We start from the raw sequence: 21,452 nt of genomic DNA on the forward strand, positions 1-21,452 counted from the left end.
ACTGCATAGCCTTGGACCTCTGATGTTCAGTGTTCATTACTTGTGCCTGTAACACTCTACTTTTCACTTGGTCTGGTCCCTTAAGTGTGATGAATATATTGTAACGTGACTTAGTAGTGTGGCTATACTGGGCAGATGTAATGTGGCACGTACTTTGCATTAAAAAAAAAATGACGCATTTGTCTTAGCAGTGTGAAAATTGAAAAGGAGTGAAGGCATACGCAAGCGAAAAATTATGACAGTTTACTCCAATATCGAAATTAACAAATAACATATGAAAAATATACAGCCCGCCAGAGTTGATGTGGAAAATAGTAGAGGGGCTGGTCCCAAACCTGCACACAGAAATAACACCACATGAGACCAGAAGGCATGGCAGGATGTGCAGAATACCCCCATTGAAAAGTAGAGGTGCAATAGGTACTCTGAGAGAGAACTCTTATTCAACATCAGAGGCCCGAGACTGTTCAACACGCTTCCACTACACATAAGGAGCATAACTGGCTGACCCCTCACAGTGTTCAAGAGAGAACCTGACCAGCACCTCCAAAGAATACCTGATCAACCAGGCTGTTATTCATATGTCAGACTGCGAGCAGCCGCATCCAACAGCCTGGTTGACCAGTCCAGCAACAAGGAGGCCTTGTTGACGACCAGGCCCCGGGGGACGCTAAGCCCCGAAAACACTTCAAGGTAACCTCAAGGTAAGGTGACTCATGTCAGGCTGTGAATAGCCACATTTGAACAGCCTGGTTGATTATACAGTGCAACCAACCAGGAGGTCAGAGGCTGGGCTGCAAGGATGTTTATGGTCAGAATTGTTGACAGGTATACAATAGATATGCGACCCATGACTTGATTTGTGGGAGCAGCTGAGGTGCTACTCAGAAAGGAAAATTTCACTTGACTCTACTCATATTTTTACCCTGTTTAAGGGTTCCCCACTCCATGAAAGGGAAAAATGTGATAGTGATTATTGTGGTCTTGTATTTGAATTTACCAATTATAATTCTGCTACAGTTTAAAATATTCTACTGTATATATACTGTATTCTATTTAGATAGAAAGGAAGAGAGTAATCGCAAGTTATTCTATGATTTATTAAATAGATTATGATGACTTGCTTGCAAGTTTTTTTTGGTTAATTAAGACAAATATCAGTAGTGTAATTACAAGGTGTATTTTGAAACCTTTTGGTAGGTTTCCTGGGGCCCGACAGCTGAGTGTACAGCGCTTTGGATTCGTAGTTCTGAGGTTCCGGGTTCGATTCCCGGTGGAGGCGGAAACAAATGGGCAGTTTCTTTTATCCTGATGCACCTGTCCACCTAGCAGTAAATAGATAGCTGGGAGTTAGACAGCTGCTACGGGCTGCTTCCTGGGGGTGTGTAACAAAATGAAGGCCTGATCAAGGACCGGGCCGCGGTACGCTAAGTCCCGAAATCATCTCAAGATAACCTCAAGATTGGTAACAACAGTATAAGATCAGGCTATATTTAGATATTTGTTTATATTGTTGATTAGTGATGAGTGGTGTGTTTGTGCATAGGTTGGGCAGCAGCAGGGTGTACAACAGCAAGGGATGCAGCAGGTGATGCAGCAGGCTCCGCAGGCAGCCCACTCCCCTCACGGGGTCACCACCTCTATGCCACAACAGTCGCCACAGGTAAGCTCTCGTCTTGCTTGTAAATGTTGGGCCGTCTCACTATCAGCTAGAGGCATTTTCATTATTAAATCTTTTGCATTCAGTGTTTTACATACTATTTACAACTATGTGCTTAATTACTGTACTGTGAACTTAGGTCATTTATTGGCTCTTATCATGCTAAGTTTTTAATCTTCTCTTGTAGTGAGGCAACCACACATCAAATCTAAAATTTAAGAAAATCAAGGTTCCCTTTTTAAAAATAAATTTGATCAATCACTTGCCTGTTGTGTGCCACGTTGGGTATGCATTCGGTACCAGCAATGGCTTGAGTTTCTTCAATTAATGCCATATAAATTTAATACTATCAGTCATGTTGACATTAGACTAATGACCCAATAAGTGTATTAGTATCAAGTGACAACTGTGTCATTGTAACTGGCAAGTGGCTGATTGCAACTGCAAATGTTAGTAGAATTTTAGAACATTTATCTTAATATATATTACCATTGTAATTAATGAAAACTGCATATTGATTTATGCAGGTTTTGCGAAATGTCGCCAGATTAACAGCCAAGTTTAATTTTTTCTATAAGTAGCAGGAATATCTACACCAAAATTATGATCATTTAAAACTTAGTTTCCAAATACAGTACAGTATATTGAACAAATGTAATATTTTTGTTTTGAAGTACTGTAGTCATTTATTTATTCAGTAAACATCTGACATTGCCATGTTATACCACATTGCATCAGATTCTGGCAGTGTTAATATCAACTATGATGAACTTAAATATAAAATCCACTACTTGGTAAAATAGTATTTGTAGAGAAACACAAAATTGCGAGCAAACTAAATTAAATCTAAGGTTTTATTGAATGTTACCAAAACAAAATCTTATCAATTCATAGGGCAGCTGCTTGTAAGACGAACACAAGTTGTTCGGACGATAGTGAGACAAGTCTTATGTGATTTTTTTTCCTAACAAACAGCTGCCCTAATAATTGATAAGATTTTGTTTTGGTAATATTCAAAAAGTCTTAGCTTCAATTACGTCTACTCTCAAATTTGTGTTTGTATACAATTATTATTTTGCCAAGTAGTGGATTTTATATTTAAGTTCATCATAGTTGATATTAACACTGCCAGAATCTGATGCAATGTGGTATAACATGGCAATGTCAGATGTTTACTGAATAAATAAATGACTACAGTACTTCAAAACAAAAATATTACATTTGTTCAATATACTGTACTGTATTTGGAAACTAAGTTTTAAATGGTCATAATTTAGGTTGATGATAGTTGATATTAACACTGCAAGAATCTTACACAATTTGGTATAACAGGACAATGTCAGACACGAGCTCATTGAATAAATAAATGACTTCGTCAAAACAAGTAAATATTATATTTTTCAGTGCTTTAAAATTAAATATTTTTTAGCCTAATTTATTTTAATCAGTGCTTTTCAATTAGTTTATCTAGATATAATTATTACAACACAACTCTGGACTAAAGTAAAGTCACTACTTCTTAATGATATACAGTATCAATCAATGTATTTGCAAGAAAAGAAACATGTCATATCCAGCACCTTTTATATCCATCTTTGGACTTCTCCTTACACATTTATATACACTTGACTACACTAATACCTGATCATCCAGGCTGTGACTCATACGTCAGGCTGCGAGCAGCCGCGTCTAACAGCCTGGTTGATCAGTCCAGCAACCAGGAGGCCTGGTCGACGACCGGGCCGCGGGGACGCTAAGCCCCGGAAGCACCTCAAGGTAACCTCAAGGTACAAACACACATCATAGAGCCAATAAGAGCTCAAAATTGTAAACATGAAGACCCGTGTATAGTTTGCTCTGACAAATTACCGAAGCAAGTTGTATAGCTGTAAGTATACCCAGTTCCAACTGGGAATGTCATTTATGTGGAAAAAATCTAAATTTTTAGGGTGTCCCAAATTTAAGCTAATAGGCATCGACTGCTTGAGTGGTTTTTGGTATACAAGTCTTCTGCTTAATTCATGTCATTCATGGCAAGCACCTCAACTGACAGTTGTTTCATAGTCGAGAGCCGGGAGCCGGTCGGCCGAGTGGAGGGAGCCGGTCGGCCAAGTGGACAGCACACTGGACTTGTGATCCTGTGGTCCCGGGTTCGATCCTGGGCGCCGGCGAGAAACAATGGGAAGAGTTTCTTTCACCCTATGCCCCTGTTACCTAGCACTAAAATAGGTACCTGGGTGTTAGTCAGCTGTCACGGGCTGCTTCCTGGGGGTGGAGGCCTGGTCGAGGACTGGGCCGCGGGGACACTAAAGCCCCGAAATCATCTCAAGATAACCTCAAGAAGATAGTGAATAGTGCAAGTGTTATATTCCCTGGCTGTAAATATCCTCTTATTTCATGGCAAGCATTATGAACTGTCATTCTGGTGTTAATCTGTCATAGCTTTCTTCAATCTAAACTGTCTATTTTAGAAGTTGTTGCATGTTGTATAAAATGCATTTCTATCTTGAAATTGTAGGAACATTTAAAATATTCAACAATAGTCTCATGTCTACCTGAATTTATCTGAGGGACACTAGTTCTGATGATTTCGAATTGGACAAGAAGCAATCAGGTTGTCAAAGATTCTTCACTTATTCCTGAGACATGTGGACACACCTAAAAGATAGTAGACTTTACAAGTAGATATATTTGATGTTTGATGCTTGATCAATGTTTGATGTTGTTGATGCGAGTTGATCATCTTGCATCAATGTTTGATGCAAGATAGCATCTTGCCTGTAAGGCTATCAAATATGAAATTTTGAAATGATAAAGCCCTTGCATGCAAAATGATACAGTACTATTAAAGTTCACTCTCATTTAGGTGTTTCTATACATTATTGTCAACTGTTTGGCTTCTTTACTTCCAATGTTTTTCATTACAATATTCTGTAGTCAGTTACCTCATTGGATCAGTTACATTATGTGGGACAGTCATTTGCATTTCCCTCTTTATAAATGTGGTGGGTGTGTGCTAGGCGCTCATCTACCCAAAAAAATGTTTGTTATTGATCGACAAAATAGTTACCAGATATATTAATTTATTGCAAAACTTATCTCCTCCTTTAATTCATAACATACTGTGCTATAAAATGATGGAAATGAACACTACAACAATAGCCCTAAATCTGTATCTTACTTGCATAGAATCCCAAAAAGGAAAGCCGTGTTCATATGGTTGTGTAGAATGAAAGGAGGATAAATCTGGTATAGAAGAGGTTGGAAGTGGTGACATTGTTTTAAGCTTTCCATAAGTATAAGTTTTAAGCTTTTTTAAGTACAACATCAGATATGAGTATAATAAAAGCATAATAGCTGAGGGCACAGAAAAACGGGTTGTCTTAAAATAATTATACTCATTATATCTTATTGATGCAATATTTGTACGCATATTTACTAGTTCACATATGACATAATAAAGCAGTGAAGAGAGACAAAGCTCGGTAAAACATGGTAAAATGTAACAAACTGAGGTGAGAGGTGTCCTGGATGTAATGGACACCATAACATCCAAGACACCATAGCCGTAGCGAGGTGTCCTCGCTACAGCTGATTGCCGTAGCGAGTAATAACTACTGGCATTCACGTGTGCTCTCTTCCACCTCATTTAGTCTCGCCTGTGATATCAGCAACACATAATAAAGCTAAAAATAAGCTTTATTATTTACCAGTAACTGTGGTGATGATAAAACTAAAAGCAATATATAGTAACCAGTACCATATAATAGTGTTAAGATGGTGATTACTCTTGTATGAGTTAGTCCTGTCTGTACACTATATCGTCTTTCTATACTTTCTATACACTCTTTCTTGTGTAGATTATTTTTCATTTCAATATGAGCTGGATTGGCATGTATATTAAATTTAGCCTGAAAATTGATGTGTTAAACTACTAAAGAATCATACAATATCATCATACTGTATGAGTGTTAGGTTGGCAAATGTTTGATGGTGTGCAAGCTGATTACTGTGTATCATCGTCATCATCATCAATATTGTTGTATCCTGGTTCTCCTTCAGTCTTCAGTGTGGTGTTGTCTGGCCTGATTACCGTCTGTCATCTTGAACGGTATTGTTGTCTGTATCTTATCTGAAATAGTGCGCTGTCAGTGGTTAATTTGAGTTCATTTTGTTGGGGTTCAAGTTTACGATGGTTGTAATTTGCAGCGTGGTAGGAGTGGTCAACGTATTTCAGCCACGTTATTGTGACTCCTCGTCTGCATATTGTAGAAGTAATGTGTGGAATTTTGTTTGTTGAGGTACATGGTTGTGAGAGTGTGGTAAAGGGTCTGTCATGTTAATAGTTGCTGTGGTGTCCACTCTTCATTTGTCTTTCTCATTGGTCTTTGCTACCTTTTTTTTTTATTTAAGTTGTTGTCACTTGTGCTTTTCAGCATGGATGGTCTCACTGTATTTACATGAAATGGAGGCAGCAGGAGATCCAGCCGCCACGTCTGTTTTCTCTAAGGTGATGACTATCGCCAAATGCAGAAATATCATTATGCCAACCACCAAGATTCCTAAGGTGAAGGGTTCCATCTTTCTCCCTCTTATTTGTTCTCTCACCTCCTGGCTTTTTGGACACCACCACTGTCTGCTTGCCTCTCACACTCCTTGGTGTGTTGCCAGTGACACTGGCAGGTCCCTTGGTGGGTTGTCGGAGATGTTGGTTAGTTTCTTGGTGTGTTGTGAGGACTGGTTTCTTCGTGCATTTTGAGGAATGTTGGTTAGTTTCTTTGTGTGTTCCAGACGGTATTTGTTCTTTGGTGTTTTGGGAGTTACATTGATTGGTCAGTTGGTGTGTTGTGAAGGTCGTTGGTTCCTTGGTGTGTAAAGGGGTTTGTAGATTGGTTCTTTCATGTGTTACAAGGATTTTTAATTCCTTTGCATTTTGCAGGAACAGTTGGTTGGTGTCTTGGTGTGATGGGGAAGGCGTTGATTGATTTTTCTGTGCGTTTTGGGGTTCCTTGGTTGGCTGTGGTGGTTGTGGGTTCCTTGATATTGTGTGAGGGTTATTGATGGGTTCCTTAGTGTATTGTAAAGGTAGCTGGTGAGTTCCTTTGTGTGTTGCTGGGATTGTTGGTTGGCTCTTTAGTGTGTTGTGGGAGTCGTTGGTTGGTACCTTAGTTTGTTGAGAGTTGGTCCCATGGTGTATTGAAGGAGCTTTTGGTTGGGTATTCAATTTATGGGGATCATTTGGGACTTTGGTGTGTTGCAGAGGTTGTTGATTGGTTCCTTGGTGTGTTGCAGGGGTTAATAATTGATTCCTCGGTGTATTGTGGTGGTCGCAGGTCGATTCCTTGATGTGTTGCAGAGATAGGTGGTTGGTTCCTTGGTGTGTTGAAGTGGTCGCAGGCTGGCTCTTGTGGGTATTGTGGGGATAATTAGTTGGTTCCTTGGTGTGTTGCGGGTGTTGATGTCTGGTTCCTTGGTGTGTTGTTGCTGGCTGGTTCTTGTGGGTATTGTGAGGATAATTAGTTGGTTCCTTGGTGTGTTGCGGGTGTTGATGGTTGGTTCCTTGGTGTGTTGTTGCTGGCTGGTTCTTGTGGGTATTGTGAGGATAATTAGTTGGTTCCTTGGTGTGTTGTGGGTGTTGATGGCTGGTTCCTTGGTGTGTTGTTGTAGACTGATTCTTGTGGGTATTGTGGGGATAATTAGTTGGTTCCTTGGTGTGTTGCGGGTGTTGATGGCTGGTTCCTTGGTGTGTTGCAGGTGTTGCTGGCTGATTCTTGTGGGTATTGTGGGGATAATTAGTTGGTTCCTTGGTGTGTTGCAGGGGTTTATGGCTGGTTCCTTGGTGTGTTGTTGAAGTCGTTTGCGTTTTTGGCGTGTTACTTTGAATATGGGTTGGAACCTTCGTGTGTTGTGGTGGTAAATGATTGATTCCTTGATGTATTGCAGGGGTGGTCGATGCTTTGGTGTGCTGCGGGAGCCGTTGGTTCCTTAATGCATTGCAGGGCTCATTGGTTGGTACTTTTGTGTGTTGGCTCTTTTGCGTGTTGTGGGGTTTGCTGGTTCCTTCCCCCACCCCAGTGGAACATGACCTGTCCGTGGTGGTGGGAACTTTGTCCGGTCCGTAACACTCGTCGTCTGGTTAAATGATGCGAGGCAAATTAAGACCGTTCCAAGTCTATGGTTATGTGCCACTATGGGTCCTCCTAGGAATGAATATTGTGGTGAGCCCAGTGTGCCACCTAAGTCAGTCTCTTTCAGTTTGGCACTTCTGTTTGGGGATGATGTTGAAATTGTGAATTATTCTATTTTATTTATATAGTACTAATGATCTTGCTATAATGATGCCAGTGATTTAATTTTTGTTGTAATCGGTCAGTTGTTGATTACTCGTTGATTGGTCTGGTGGTGTGTTAGTTGCAAGATGGTCAGAACAGCAGGGTGTTGGGTCCTGTGATAAACGATTTGGATATTAAGAGATTCTTTGGTGTGTCAGCTTGATTGTTGATGGTATGATGGTTTACCCGATTGGCGGCTCAGTGACTGGTGGACTGTCCCACTAATACAGTGGACTGAGTAGATGACACTCTTGATCACCTCGTACAACTAGCCTTCAGGGCTGACTCTTATTTCCTGTTGGGATTACAAAGATATCAGTAATCTATTGGAGTGAAATTGTGTAAGCATGTCATATTCTTAGAATTACAGTATAGTTTAATGAACCTGACAAACATTTGAAATAATTAAGACTTCACGTAAGATAGCTTAGATTTCTTGGCATTTATTGTATGAAAAATGTGCTATAATTAGTGGTGATTGGCTCTAAACTAATACAGGCCACATCACTCTGAGGCAAGCAGCATGTACCAACCACCAAGTATCAGGTACCAGGTACCAGGTATCAGGTATCAGGTACCAGTGTGTTTGTCAATCATTATATAATAACAAAACTGGGAGTTGTCGTCATCGTCGCTGCTGCTGCAGGAGAATGCACTTGTCACTGCTCTTGAAGAGGAATTGACTGCTACAGCTACTGAAAGGGGCCCAAATGGCTGCTGCTGAAAGGACCCAAGCTGCCCCGCCAACTGTTGCTGGAGGGGCCTGAACTGCTGTTGCTACTGTTGACGGGGGACTAACTTGTTGACTCACCAAGGCCAAGAAAGAAGAGAGTCAACAACAGAAATGAAAAGGGACATAATAAGACACTTATAGAAAGGAGAAATATTAACACAGATTGTACATATGTACAGAGTAAACCACCCAAGAATTCGTACCAGTATCAATGACAAGATTCAAATTTCAGAATGTGAGAACTAAGTAATAAGCAAAGAGCACTGTTATTCTTAAGTTGGGAAAAGTGGGGTTGTCACTTTGTATCCTCATCTTCGAGGAATTGTAAGACCTGCAAGACTCGAGGGTCGGTGGTGCCCCCGACCCAACAGGCAGTATGACGAAGACAGTATGGATGATTGGTTCCCTGAGGCAGGGGGGCAACGAACAACTTTTGACTTCGCATAAGGTGAGAGCGGGCTTGGAAAAAGTAGCCATTGTACGACCGAGCCCACAGGGGTTTTTCCAGAGCCCATAGGGTAAATTAGCCCTATGGGAAGACCAGGCACTGGGGGCTAGCTATGCTGGTAGAACCCTGTCAGGTAGCAGGCAAATTGACCACCAGTAACAGCTATGAATCCTCGGGGGAAACAGAGGAGGACTACCAACACAACCTAGGCTTGCCTAATAGGAAGCTAAGCAGACCTCATCCATCTAAACAACGTGAGAATGCCAGTGAACGAAAAGAAAATGAAACCAAAACTCCCCGAAGATACATAACAAACAAATTGGCAGTCAGAGAGACACATCAGCTGCTGCGTGGAAGTAAAGCTAGCTGCACCAGCCGCAGTGTGCCCCACCCAGCCAATAACACTCCCCTACCCGGGGTAAGAGGGAAAGCCCTAGACCCCCGATGTACCCCAAGGATGAAAAACAAAACCAAGCGATGAAATCCGCAAACGGAAAGTGATTCCTGAACGCCTCAGGTAAGGTTACCCTGACATGCAAGGGCAGTACTCACGGAGCACCAAGGTAAAGTCACCCTAGGTGCATGCTGCTCCTGTACACTAAGACACCTGGCCTCCACACCAACACATAGCTGAGACAGCTACACAAGGCTAAAACCAGAACAGGAACTTAAGGCCAAAGGTGACCGATCTGACCACTTGCACATCAGTTCAAGAAATGGAGTGGTGGGGCTGCTGGCTCCCCCCACTTGTGTAGCGCTAATGAGCTGAAGTGATAGCTGCATGAAGTGCAGTTGGTTGGTTCTTTCTATGGGTTTTATTTTTATCTTTTGGGATGTAGATTGTAGAGGTTAACCTGACAGTGGTCTGTTTTAATTCTCCTACGTTTCTGGGCCCTTCCCTGGTCGATGGCAATTATGACATTCTGTACTGTAAATGTAAAGTGTTCAGAGACCATTGCTCCCTGCTCCTCTGACCAGGTTCTGACTCTGATTGTGGTTCCTGGTAGGCTTAAGAACTCCAGTGACTGATAACCCCAAACTAATATGGCACATATCAGTTTGGATAGCTTCAGGGAGCCTCCGGGGCTCACCCAGAAAATGGCATTTCATTACATTCAACGCTGGGTTTTTACCCAACCTGTCATTTCTGGGGGGAGCCCCTTCGGCTCCCCGGAGCTAACCGGGCTGATATGAATGTATTAGACCCTGGCATTAGTCAATGCACATGGAATTCTAGGCCTACCGGGGACCATGAGCCAGAAGCTGGCCCCCTCAGAGAGGCACGGGGAGCAATAGGAGGGAAAAGGGGGAGCCCCAGACCCCTGTGCCGGCTATCCACACCCCAGTTCTGTGGCTGATGTGAACTGGCAAGGTCGTGGGCCTCTGGCTCCTGAGTTTTTCATTTCTGTGCCTTGTGGTGTGGTCCTGTCTGCTAGGTGGTGCTCAAGCCAGGAGTAATTTTGCAAGTACTTGGGCCACATGCGCCTAGGGTCCTTCCTTAGGTGCCCTGTAAGTATTGCCCTTGGGACTTGGGGCCATCTTCCACAAGTCACCTTGGGGTCTACCTCTGCCAGGTCTTTTGCTGCTCCGTGATTGACCACCCTTGAAGTGAGCTGTGGTGTTTCATGCACCATTGTTTGCCTCTGAGTAGGGGTTCGTTTTCGTCACTGGTTGGGGCACAGGGTACTGTGCAGCTAGTTGTCACCTCTCATAGTGGCCGGCTCAGTTCCACCAGGGCACGTTGTCCTCTTGCAGGGTTTTTCTTTTGTTTCTTGTTTTCCTGCCTGGTGGGGGTCTGTCCCTTGGTTTTGGTCACACTTGATTATATCTCAGTGGTCCTCCACTAGGCCCCCGTGAATGTACACATCCCAGGGGTTCATCTTTAGCAGTTTGCTTGGTAATCTTTGGTGCCGGTTAGCAGTATCCTGCCTGGGCTTCCCTTAGCAAGATATGTGACTAAAGGCCCTGAGAAACCTTGCAGGGGCTCTTTGGTTTGATGGATGCAATCCCAGGATCCTCCTCTCGCTTCGTGCGAGTTTGAAGGTTGCTCTGTCCCCTTGTCTCAGGGTGACAATCACTGGTTGTGCCTCCGTCATGCTGCCTGTTGGGTCAGTGACACCTTTGACCCGCAGTCTTGAGAGTAGTGTTGCTTGCATGTTCTCCAGTTCACCCAGGCTAGTGATCTTGTTATTCGGGCGCAGGCAGCTTTGGCATTGCATGCTTGTCTTAGGTTGCTGCTCTTGGCCCCTTGGTGGCGGCCCTGTCTTGGTTTCAGGCGCTGCTTGCTCGGTGTCCAAACCTGAGGGTCTTCCCACGGCTCCGCCTCTTTCAGCAGGTCGGCCCGTTCCATTATATGGTTGATTCGCTCTTCTCCTCAAGTCTTCATGTCTGGTCTTTCTGACTCCTATCACCACTTGTATGGTGAGCAGGTGGCTTTATTGCTGGTGTCCCACCTGTGTGCTTTGTCTCAGCGGCAGTATAAAGTTTCCTGACGGTCTTTCCGTTATTTCTTATCGCTTTGTAGGTTTCCTTATGTCTCTGATAGGGTTGTCTTGTCCTTCCTTTTGTGGTTGTTCCAGGACCTCGTCTGTTGCCTCGTATCGCCTCATCTGTTGCCTCGTATCGCCTCGTCTGTTGCCTCGTATTGTGCGGTGCTGGCAGAGCCGTTGCAGCTTGCGTTCGGCATTGATGTTACTTCTGCACCTGTTCCACAAGCTATCTCGTGCGTTGTTTCACCTGAGGCCTGCTCATGGCCCACCTGAGCCGTCCTAGTCTTTGGATCGGGTGCTCTCCTTTCTCTCTTCTCCTCAGTTTGTGGTGGCCCCTTCAGTTCGTGATTGTTTTTCTAAGGCTCTTTTTTTTTTCCTGCTGGCATTGGCCTCTAGGGGTCGGGTTGGGGAGCTTCATGCTCTCCTCTGGCGCAGGGGTTTCTGCTCTTTTGATCCTGGTGGTAGATTTGTTCGTTTGCAGCCGTCTCCTTTTCTGCCGAAGAATGAGACTGCTGCTTTCCGGAGGGGTCCTTGGGTTGTAGATGCTTGGTTGGTCCGGCTGGGAGGGCATCATGTGTTGTGACCGGTTGCGGCTCTCTGCCGTTACCTGTGCGCCATGACCTCGGTGGCTGGGGATGCATTTTGGGTTGACTTGGTTTCCACTTCTTTCCTGTTTCTGGGTTCGGGTCTCCCAGATCACAGGGTTATTCGGTACAGCCAGCCTGCGGTCTATCCTCATTCCCAGAACATTTGTAAGTTTCCTGCGTTGCCTGCCGTCTTCGGTAACATGTCTCAGACAGACATTTGGGCACAGGGTTTTTGGAGGTCGAACAGGGTCCTGGTTGCTCGCTACCTTGTCAACGTGTCTCTTTGAGGGGGGCCAGGATTTGGCTTGTGGTCCCTGGTAGGCTCAGAACTCCATGTGCATTGACTGATGCCAGAGTCTAATACACTCATATCAGCCCGGATAGCTCCGAGGAGCCTTAGGGTCTCACCCAGAAAATGGCGTTTCATTACATTCGACGCTGGTATTTTCTTGTAGTTGTGACAGCTACTTTGTTCTTCTTTAAAAATAAGGTCTTCTGACATGATTACTCACAAATCTTTTACAGTATATTGCTTTTTGTTCTGTAGTGTGATTTGGCTGCATTGTATATGTGCTTTTTCATATTTTCATTTTTTCCACATTGCTGGATCTGAAACTTACTTTCATTAAATTAAACATCATATTATTTTCTGAAACCCATTGAAAGGCCTGATTTACATCAGTTTTGAGGTCTGCTGTGTTTTCTATATTGTCTACTCTCATAAAAATCCTAGTTTCATCTGCAAAGGTTGATGCAGTCTGTGTCCTTGTAAATGTCCAATATAAAGATGAGAAAAAGTACTGGAGTAGGAAGAGCACCCACTCCCACATCATGTTGCCACACATAGCCCCTCCTACATAACCTTGCCACACATAGTCCTACCCCCTCATCACCCTGCCTCACACAACCCCACACAGCCCCCCCCCCACATAACCTTGCCACACATAATCCTACCCCCTCATCACCCTGCCTCACACAACCCCACACAGCCCCCCCCCCACATAACCTTGCCACACATAATCCTACCCCCTCATCACCCTGCCACACACAACGCCACATAGCCCCCCGCCCCCACATAACCTTGCCACACATAGTCCCACCCCCTCATCACATAGCCCCACATAGCCCCCACCCCCATATCACTTTGCCTGTCCATCCCTATTCATCCAAACCAAAGTCTTGACCCTGAATTGTAATAGTCTTCTATGTTCCTATTTTTTCTAAATTAGATTTGTGGTGTGCCAGCATTCCGGTCATGTTAGATCCTCTCAAAACGACCCTCATGTGGCTTGGGCTTCTATTACTTACCAACCCTTAAATACTTTCCACCTTATCCAGGGCTTTCCTGCCATTCTCAGCCCTTTGTTTAGGCAGAGTTTCATTGGTTACTTTAATCAGAGTTTAAGCAGGTTAATTGAGGTTTAGATTAGTAAAGGGTGACTTGGTCTTGATTTACTTGATACTTTAAAAGAGTGAGAGTGTATTATGGGTAGGAGATGAGGGGAAGTAGCGGCTACCGTTACCCTGCCACGTGTATACTACTTCACCCCCTCCTTCCCCCTCTGTCTTTTCTTTATTGTGTATGAAATATAAATGAATCCTATTTTATGTCATTACTGGAGGGCAGAAGCCAAGCCAGTGTGTGTGTGTGACGCTATTGTAAATACTTGCTCCGTATCTTTGGTCGGGGCTGCTCCCCTTAGAATCGCCTCCCGCTCCCCGACCACTGCCGGCCGCTGGTAGCAACACCGCCCACCACCACCACCACTACCACTTGCTTCTTCTCCCGACCAAGAGAGAGGGAGGTAGAGAGAGAGTCAGTGATGGGGATGTCGGGAGAATGGTTGCAGGTTGGTGACGTGCTCTTTTATTGTGTGTGTTGCAGTGTGGGTGAAGGAGGGAGGCAGGCTGTGATGGGGGATGTCGGGAAAATGGTTTCAGATTGTGACGTGCTCTTTTATTGTATTTACTATTTGTGTCTGCAGAATCGAGCTATTAGCTCTTGGACCCCGCCTTTCTAACCCAAGGCGGGGTCCTAACCTGCAATCACATGCCTAATTGTGTGTTGCAGTGTGGATGGGGGAGGCAGGCCATGATGGGGCTGTCGAATAAATGGCTGCAGGTTGGTGATGTGCTCTTTTGTTCGGTGTGGGGGTGTGTGCGTTTATTTAGGAATGATGGAGGCAGCAATTCAGATGTTGTCAAAAACGTTGTAAGACAATAATGTGCACATTTACTGCATGTGGGGATTGGAGGATGAGATGCAGTGATGGGGATGGTGTTGATAGCAGTTATAGGCTGGTGATTTGCTCTTTCCAGAGTGAAGGTATGAGGGTGAGGGTGGAAGACTAGGAGAAAGCTGAAGAATAATGTGAGTGTGGGGTAAAGAGGTAGGAAATGGTGAGGGTAAAGGAGGGAGGGAGGGAATTGTGGTGGCGGGTGAAGATAGATGGAGAAGGATTCAGGCGGGAGAAGACGTGAAGAAACGATATGGGTGAGGAATACAAAATAGGCTAGTTGGAGAATGAGGGGTAGGTGATGTTAGATACAGTATAACAGCGGAGTGTTGAGGTGGGAGAGCGGAGTGTTGAGGTGGGAGAGTGGAGTGTTGAGGTGGGAGAGTGGATTGTAATGGGAGAAGGTCTAGATGGGTAAGGTTAGTGTGGTTGGTAAAGCTTGAGGTGGGAGACAGGATAATATAATGTGTGTTAGATTTAGGGTGGAAGACAGGATATAATTCACAATAATAATAATTCATTGTGTCAGGGGACAGGAAGCCAGAGTGTATTCATGCACATTAGGCTTTACACATCCCCAGGAGTCAAAGTACCGACCCCGCCCAGGATACAACCCCACAACAAGCTGAGTAACTCCTGAGTACCTACTTACTGCTAGGTGAACAGGCTCACGAGGTGAAAGGAAATGTGCCCAACAATATCTGTCCCGCCCGGGATTCGAACCCGGAATTTTCGATTGTGCGTCGAGAGGGAACCAGACTGTACTACCGGTACCCCGATATGTAAGGTTGGTAAGGTTTAGGGGGTTGGGGGGAAGACAGGATAGTATATTATGTAAGGAATGGAGGAGGGGAGAGGTCAGTAGGTGAGGGGGGGAAGACGGGTGAGAGGACGCACGTCTGCTTTTCAGTGTGGGGTATTCTGCACATCCTGCCTTGCCTCCTGGTCTCATGTGGAATTATGTCCATGTGTAGATTTGGGACCAGCCCCTCTTAATATTTTCCAAGTGTAAATTATTATGTATCCCTCACACCTGCACTCTAGAGCAGGGGCTCCCTAACTCTACGGTTATTAACCTTTTTTTATATAGTGCCCTTATTAATGGCCCCTACACTCATAATAAAATTTGTTACTAATTTTTTTTTAATGTTATTCTTTCTTTCTTTGAGTATGATACATTAATCATTATTAATGGAACCAAATCCCTACATATTGCAACAAGTCCCTCAGGCTGTCATGGCTCCCAGTTTGGGAACCAGCACTCTAGAGAATACAGATTTAAGCAATCTAATTGGTCCCTACTCCTGTTATCACCACTATCTGCCCCCCCCCCCATAACCACCACCATCCCTATTATCATCACCAACCACCACCACTCAACCCTGCTTGCCCCCCCCCCTCCCTGTTATCACCACCAAAGGGGGGTGAGGGGGTTGCTCGGTCATTGGTTACCAGCCAAGAATCTCTGGTTTAATCACAGTGGTAGGACGGAAGCATTTGGATAACGTTTCCTTTCCCCCTGATTGCTCTGGTCACCTGGATGTAAACAATGCCTGGGAAGTTAGACAGCGGTTGTGGGCTCCATCCTGGGAAAGGCCAGTAGTTGACCTAATAGATAACACAAACACACAAAAGACAGGGAGAAAGTGAGAGAGTGAGAGAGAGAGAGAAAGTGAGAGAGTGAGAGAGATAGAGAAAGTGAGAGAGAGAGAGAGAGAGAGAGAGAGAGAGAGAAAGAGAGAGAGAGAGAGAGAAAGTGAGAGAGAGAGAGAGAGAGAGAGAGAGTTAGAGAGAGTTAGAGAGAGAAGGGGGGACAGGGAGAGGGAGAGAGACAGACAGGGAGAGAGAGAGAGAAAGAGGGACAGGAAGAGGGAGAGGGGGAGAGAAATAGAGGAGAAGAGGGAGAGAGAGAGAGAGAAACAAAGAGGAGCACTACACTAGTTGATTGACAGTTGAGAGGCGGGACCAAAGAGCCAAAGCTCAACCCCCGCAAGCACAAATAGGTGAGTACAAATAGGTGAGTACACAGTGGAAAGAGAGAGGTTCACAATGAATGCCACTACACCAAGAGAGCATGTATGAAAGCTTGATAAATAGACAAGCCATCGATATGTTAGAAAGGTTTAAAATTGTGGTAAAATGGAATGCAGCTTATGGGTCCTAACTCTGATTAATGAGTGTGTGTGTAGCTTATGGGTCCTAACTCTGATTAATGAGTGTTGTGTGGAGCTTATGGGTCCTAACTGTGATTGATGAATGTTGTGTGTAGCTTATGGGTCCTAACTGTGATTGATGAATGTTGTGTGCGCAGCTTATGGGTCCTAACTGTGATTGATGAATGTTGTGTGCGCAGCTTATGGGTCCTAACTGTGATTGATGAATGTTGTGTGTGCAGCTTATGGGTCCAAACTGTGATTAATGAGTGTTGTGTGCAGCTTATGGGTCCTAACTGTGATTGATGAATGTTGTGTGTAGCTTATGGGTCCTAACTGTGATTGATGAATGTTGTGTGTGTAGCTTATGGGTCCTAACTGTGATTGATGAATGTTGTGTGTGCAGCTTATGGGTCCTAACTGTGATTGATGAATGTTGTGTGTGCAGCTTATGGGTCCTAACTGTGATTGATGAATGTTGTGTGTGCAGCTTAGGGGTCCTAACTGTGATTGATGAATGTTGTGTGCAGCTTAGGGGTCCTAACTGTGATTGATGAATGTTGTGTGCAGCTTAGGGGTCCTAACTGTGATTGATGAATGTTGTGTGTAGCTTATGGGTCCTAACTGTGATTGATGAATGTTGTGTGCAGCTTAGGGGTCCTAACTGTGATTGATGAATGTTGTGTGTAGCTTATGGGTCCTAACTGTGATTGATGAATGTTGTGTGGAGCTTATGGGTCCTAACTGTGATTGATGAATGTTGTGTGTAGCTTATGGGTCCTAACTGTGATTGATGAATGTTGTGTGGAGCTTATGGGTCCTAACTGTGATTGATGAATGTTGTGTGCAGCTTAGGGGTCCTAACTGTGATTGATGAATGTTGTGTGCAGCTTATGGGTCCTAACTGTGATTGATGAATGTTGTGTGCAGCTTATGGGTCCTAACTGTGATTGATGAATGTTGTGTGTAGCTTATGGGTCCTAACTGTGATTGATGAATGTTGTGTGTGCAGCTTATGGGTCCTAACTGTGATTGATGAATGTTGTGTGTGCAGCTTATGGGTCCTAACTGTGATTGATGAATGTTTGCGCAGCATGTGGATCTTACCTATGATTGGGGAGTGCTGCATGCAGTTTGTTGATCTATGTAATTGGATAGTTTGAAGGTTCATGCATCAGGGAACTGCTGTTCCTGGATGGAATTATACTGAATTCCCCACTCCCACTCTTTTAAAAAAATGCAAACAGATATTTCACACCTTTCTTGTGGACTGTTTGTCTTGGAAATGACAAGCATACCAGCATGTCTACATACACCAAAATGACTGATTTCATATTGCATTTGAACAAAATGAGATCAGTTACCAAAACACGGTGAACGCTTAATATGACTCGGGCTACAGTCACAGTTGGTTACATTATAGCCTACCTGATGATATAAGTTTCCTGTACATTTTGATGGCACAAACCTGAAATTCGAGGCTAGGTTTATTTCCAAGTTAAGACAAATCAAATGATGAGGCTGGAGGTTTGTGTGTGAGGAGTGGAGCCTATTGGGACACTGGAGCAGCCGGGACGCTGGCACCGTCACCTGACTGGGATATCCCACAGTTCCCCGGATGTTGCCCCCTTCTTTTGGCTCCATCCTTTTCCTCACCTTGTCATCGTGCCCCAATTAAGCACATAAACATGTAATGGGAAATTGGCCCCTTCCTATCCATGTGAGCTGATACAAAATTAATGAGGACAATCCGAATAGATGAGGATATACTGAAAAGTGAACACTAGAGGTGGTCTGGAAAAGGGAAGGGGGACTGGAGCTTAACCTGAACATGGACAAAGTTGGGAGGATAGGAACGGGAGTGAGAAGGACCTTGCATATGAAATGGAAAGATTCCTGCATCAGAAAATGAGGAAAACCTGGAAGTAGACTTGCATCCAAATTTAGTGCCAGAGGCATACCTGGGCATAATATTGTTGGCAGTATATGCCAAGCTGATCAACATGCAGGTAGCCTTCAGGAACCTGGGCAAATGAGCCTTCTAAGTACTCTTTTTACAACAGACATGAAACCTAATCTCAAGAATGCAACCCCGGCATGGAACACGGCTCTTTCCTCAACCTGTATTCTTGAATAGTATATAAAATTTTGACATCAAAATCCTCAACAGACAAAATATGTTGTACTGACTACTCTCCCTTATCTGTACTATATGGGAAAAAGCAGGAATTCTTACCAGGAAAGTCCAAAAATTGACATATTTGCAATTTTTGGTGAACATGTTCATTCCAACCAACATAATTTGAATTTCCACACTCACTATAAATCAAAATTATAATTTAAAATGGAAACTTCAGCTTACCTTGCTGTAGTTCGTCTTTTTGATTGATACTATAGATCTTGAAATTTGTAGGTCTTGAAAATTAATGTAATCTAACGTAATACATCACGTGAATGACTGTACACGACCTTAGCAAGATCAGTTTTGACTTCCAACAGCTGAATCATCACTGGTTGAAGACTTGACGATTTGGTGAGGCTTCACTTTTCCGCTTCATAATATTGTGCCTAGCTTTAAACCTTGAAATTCAACCATCACCTGCCTTGAAATTCTGTATTCCAAGGGTGGTCACAAACCTGCTTACAGCAGTTCTTATTTCTGCACAGTGAGTTGTCACACCAACTGTGCGATGCAGTGCAAACCACTTAAACACAGCCTCGTCCAACTCTGCATTCTGTGCAGGGCTTTAAAGTGTTCCTGTTACACCTTCAACTAGAACTTGCTCCCTCACTCTCAATGGTTGCTATGTCTTTCATGAATTCATCTTCGTTTCCTTATATCAGAGACAGTACTAGTGCCTATACCAAAATCCTGCAGCACACACAACTGACTGGTCATTTTCAGAGTTCAATGACATGTAGTATATCTTTAACGGTTAGTACAACCTTCTTCCTTTTAACACCTCCAGGATGATTGCTGCTGCTGCTGCTACCAGACATAATCTTGGCAACAAATTATCAAAGTTTGAATGAAAATAAAAAAGTTATTTAAGAAAATTTTTGTGTATCATAAGGGTAGAGAGCACATAGCTTGTTTAGCTTAGCTGGGCCTGGATGGATCCAGTTGGGGCAGGAAAGCACGTTAGTTAAGTAGGTCACTAGGCAAAAAAAAATATAAGAATAAAAAAAAAAGTAAAAATAAAAATCCCCTAATTTTAACAGGGAACTACTCTCTTCAGCCCATAGATACAATTTTATTTAAATATATTATTTATTAAAATAGATATTTCTCCTCTCATTCCCCACACTCATTTCCATGGGGGGGGGTTCTAAGTTGACTTCTTCCCTTATGGTGAATATCATGTAAAGTCTGGCTGGTTCGACATTTCCTCTCATTCTTGTGCCCCTTGTCGTGGTGGCTTAGAAAGTTTCTTGTCACCCACACATCTAATATTTCAGCCATCCATATGTCTGTACATCCAAGTGGTTCTTTATTCTCCCAGTCCGTCTTTTCATGGTTGAAGTCACCCATGATTAACAGTCTGGATTTCTTCCTGCAGGCAACAGAAACGGCTCTCTTAATTATATTAATGGTTGCCATGTTGTTTCTGTCTGGGTCTTGTCATTTAATGGCAGTGGGGGGGTTTATATATTACTATTATTATTTTTTATTCTCCCATTGTCATAGTGCCTGCTATGTAGTCTTAAACCCTTCACAGCCGAGGATTGCCATCTCTTTGAAACTACAGCCCTTCTTTATCAGTACTGTATAACCACTTCTCTTCCTTCCATCCTTTTCCTCGCTACATAGTAATGTAATCCAGCAGAAACACTGCATTTGTTTTTATGCCTGATAGTTCTGTTTCTGTGACTGCTATTACATCTGGGATTTCTTCTTGTGACCTTTCCCCAAGTTCACTTAGTTTATTTGTAATCCCATCAATGTTTCTCTACAATACTGTACCTTGAAGATCACTTTCTTCTATCCATATTCACTTATACTCTACCTCTTGCTGGTTGTTGAACTGGTATAAGAAGTTGTTTCATGGTCTGACTGCATGGATGGGGTTGGCGTGCCGTGGAATAGTTGCATGTATTTGCAGGATGCCGGGGTGGGATGTGTGTATATTCACCTATTTGCACTCACCTATTTGTGCCTGCAGAATTCAGCTCTAATTCTTGGACCCTGTATTTCTAGCTGCCGATTGTCTAATACAGTGACTCCTGACCTACGGTATTTCCCTATCATGCCTACTTTTAAAGTTATGAATGGAGTTTGCTCCCACAACCTGCTCCTGTAGAGAGTGCCCTTTGGGCTGTGTGGAGAGCCCCTTGTGCTGTGCAGAGCCCCTGGAGTTGTGTAACATGCCTCAAGTGTTGTGTTAGTCCTAGGCTAGATTGTGTAGTGAGTCGTAAGCGTGTAATCCGTCGAGCTGGGTATCTCTCTAACGGGTGTCACGGGTCGACGAACCTCACAGTAGATGATCAGTCAATATGAATATTAATGAACACTCTCTCTCTATCCCACAGTTGTCCCGGGTCAACCAGCTTCATAGTCCAACACACGTAAATATCACTTACTAGTTTATCCTTTACTAGTTATCCTTAAAAGTTATGGGTAACCACCTTGGTCATTGTAGTTTGTACAGTTGATAACACTTGCTGAGGGTCAAATTAGATGTATGGTGGCTGGTAATTAACTAGAGACCTTATATTATAGTTATTAAGCAGGTTCTCCACATGCTCTGTCTCTGTCTCTGTCTCTCTCTCTCTCTCTCTCTCTCTCTCTCTCTCTCTCTCTCTCTCTCTCTCT

At 43.6% G+C, this 21,452-nt stretch overlaps 1 protein-coding gene across 10 annotated transcripts in view; it reads left to right on the forward strand.

The window, feature by feature from the left end:
* Positions 1-21,452, forward strand: part of LOC123774890 (polyhomeotic-like protein 2) — a 136,320-nt gene that overhangs the window by 74,252 nt on the left and 40,616 nt on the right. For 8 of the 10 annotated variants that reach the window (XM_069316616.1, XM_069316625.1, XM_069316622.1 and 5 more), the window contains exons 3-5: positions 1,547-1,663; positions 13,953-14,099; positions 21,170-21,205. In XM_069316616.1, coding sequence (XP_069172717.1) covers positions 1,547-1,663; positions 13,953-14,099; positions 21,170-21,205 — 300 coding nt within the window. The remainder of the gene's footprint in view (positions 1-1,546; positions 1,664-13,952; positions 14,100-21,169; positions 21,206-21,452) is intronic. The other 2 variants (XM_069316624.1, XM_069316626.1) reach the window with 1 other exon arrangement.

Source organism: Procambarus clarkii, chromosome 84, assembly GCF_040958095.1.
Source record: "Procambarus clarkii isolate CNS0578487 chromosome 84, FALCON_Pclarkii_2.0, whole genome shotgun sequence".
NCBI classification, from domain to species: domain Eukaryota; kingdom Metazoa; phylum Arthropoda; class Malacostraca; order Decapoda; family Cambaridae; genus Procambarus; species Procambarus clarkii.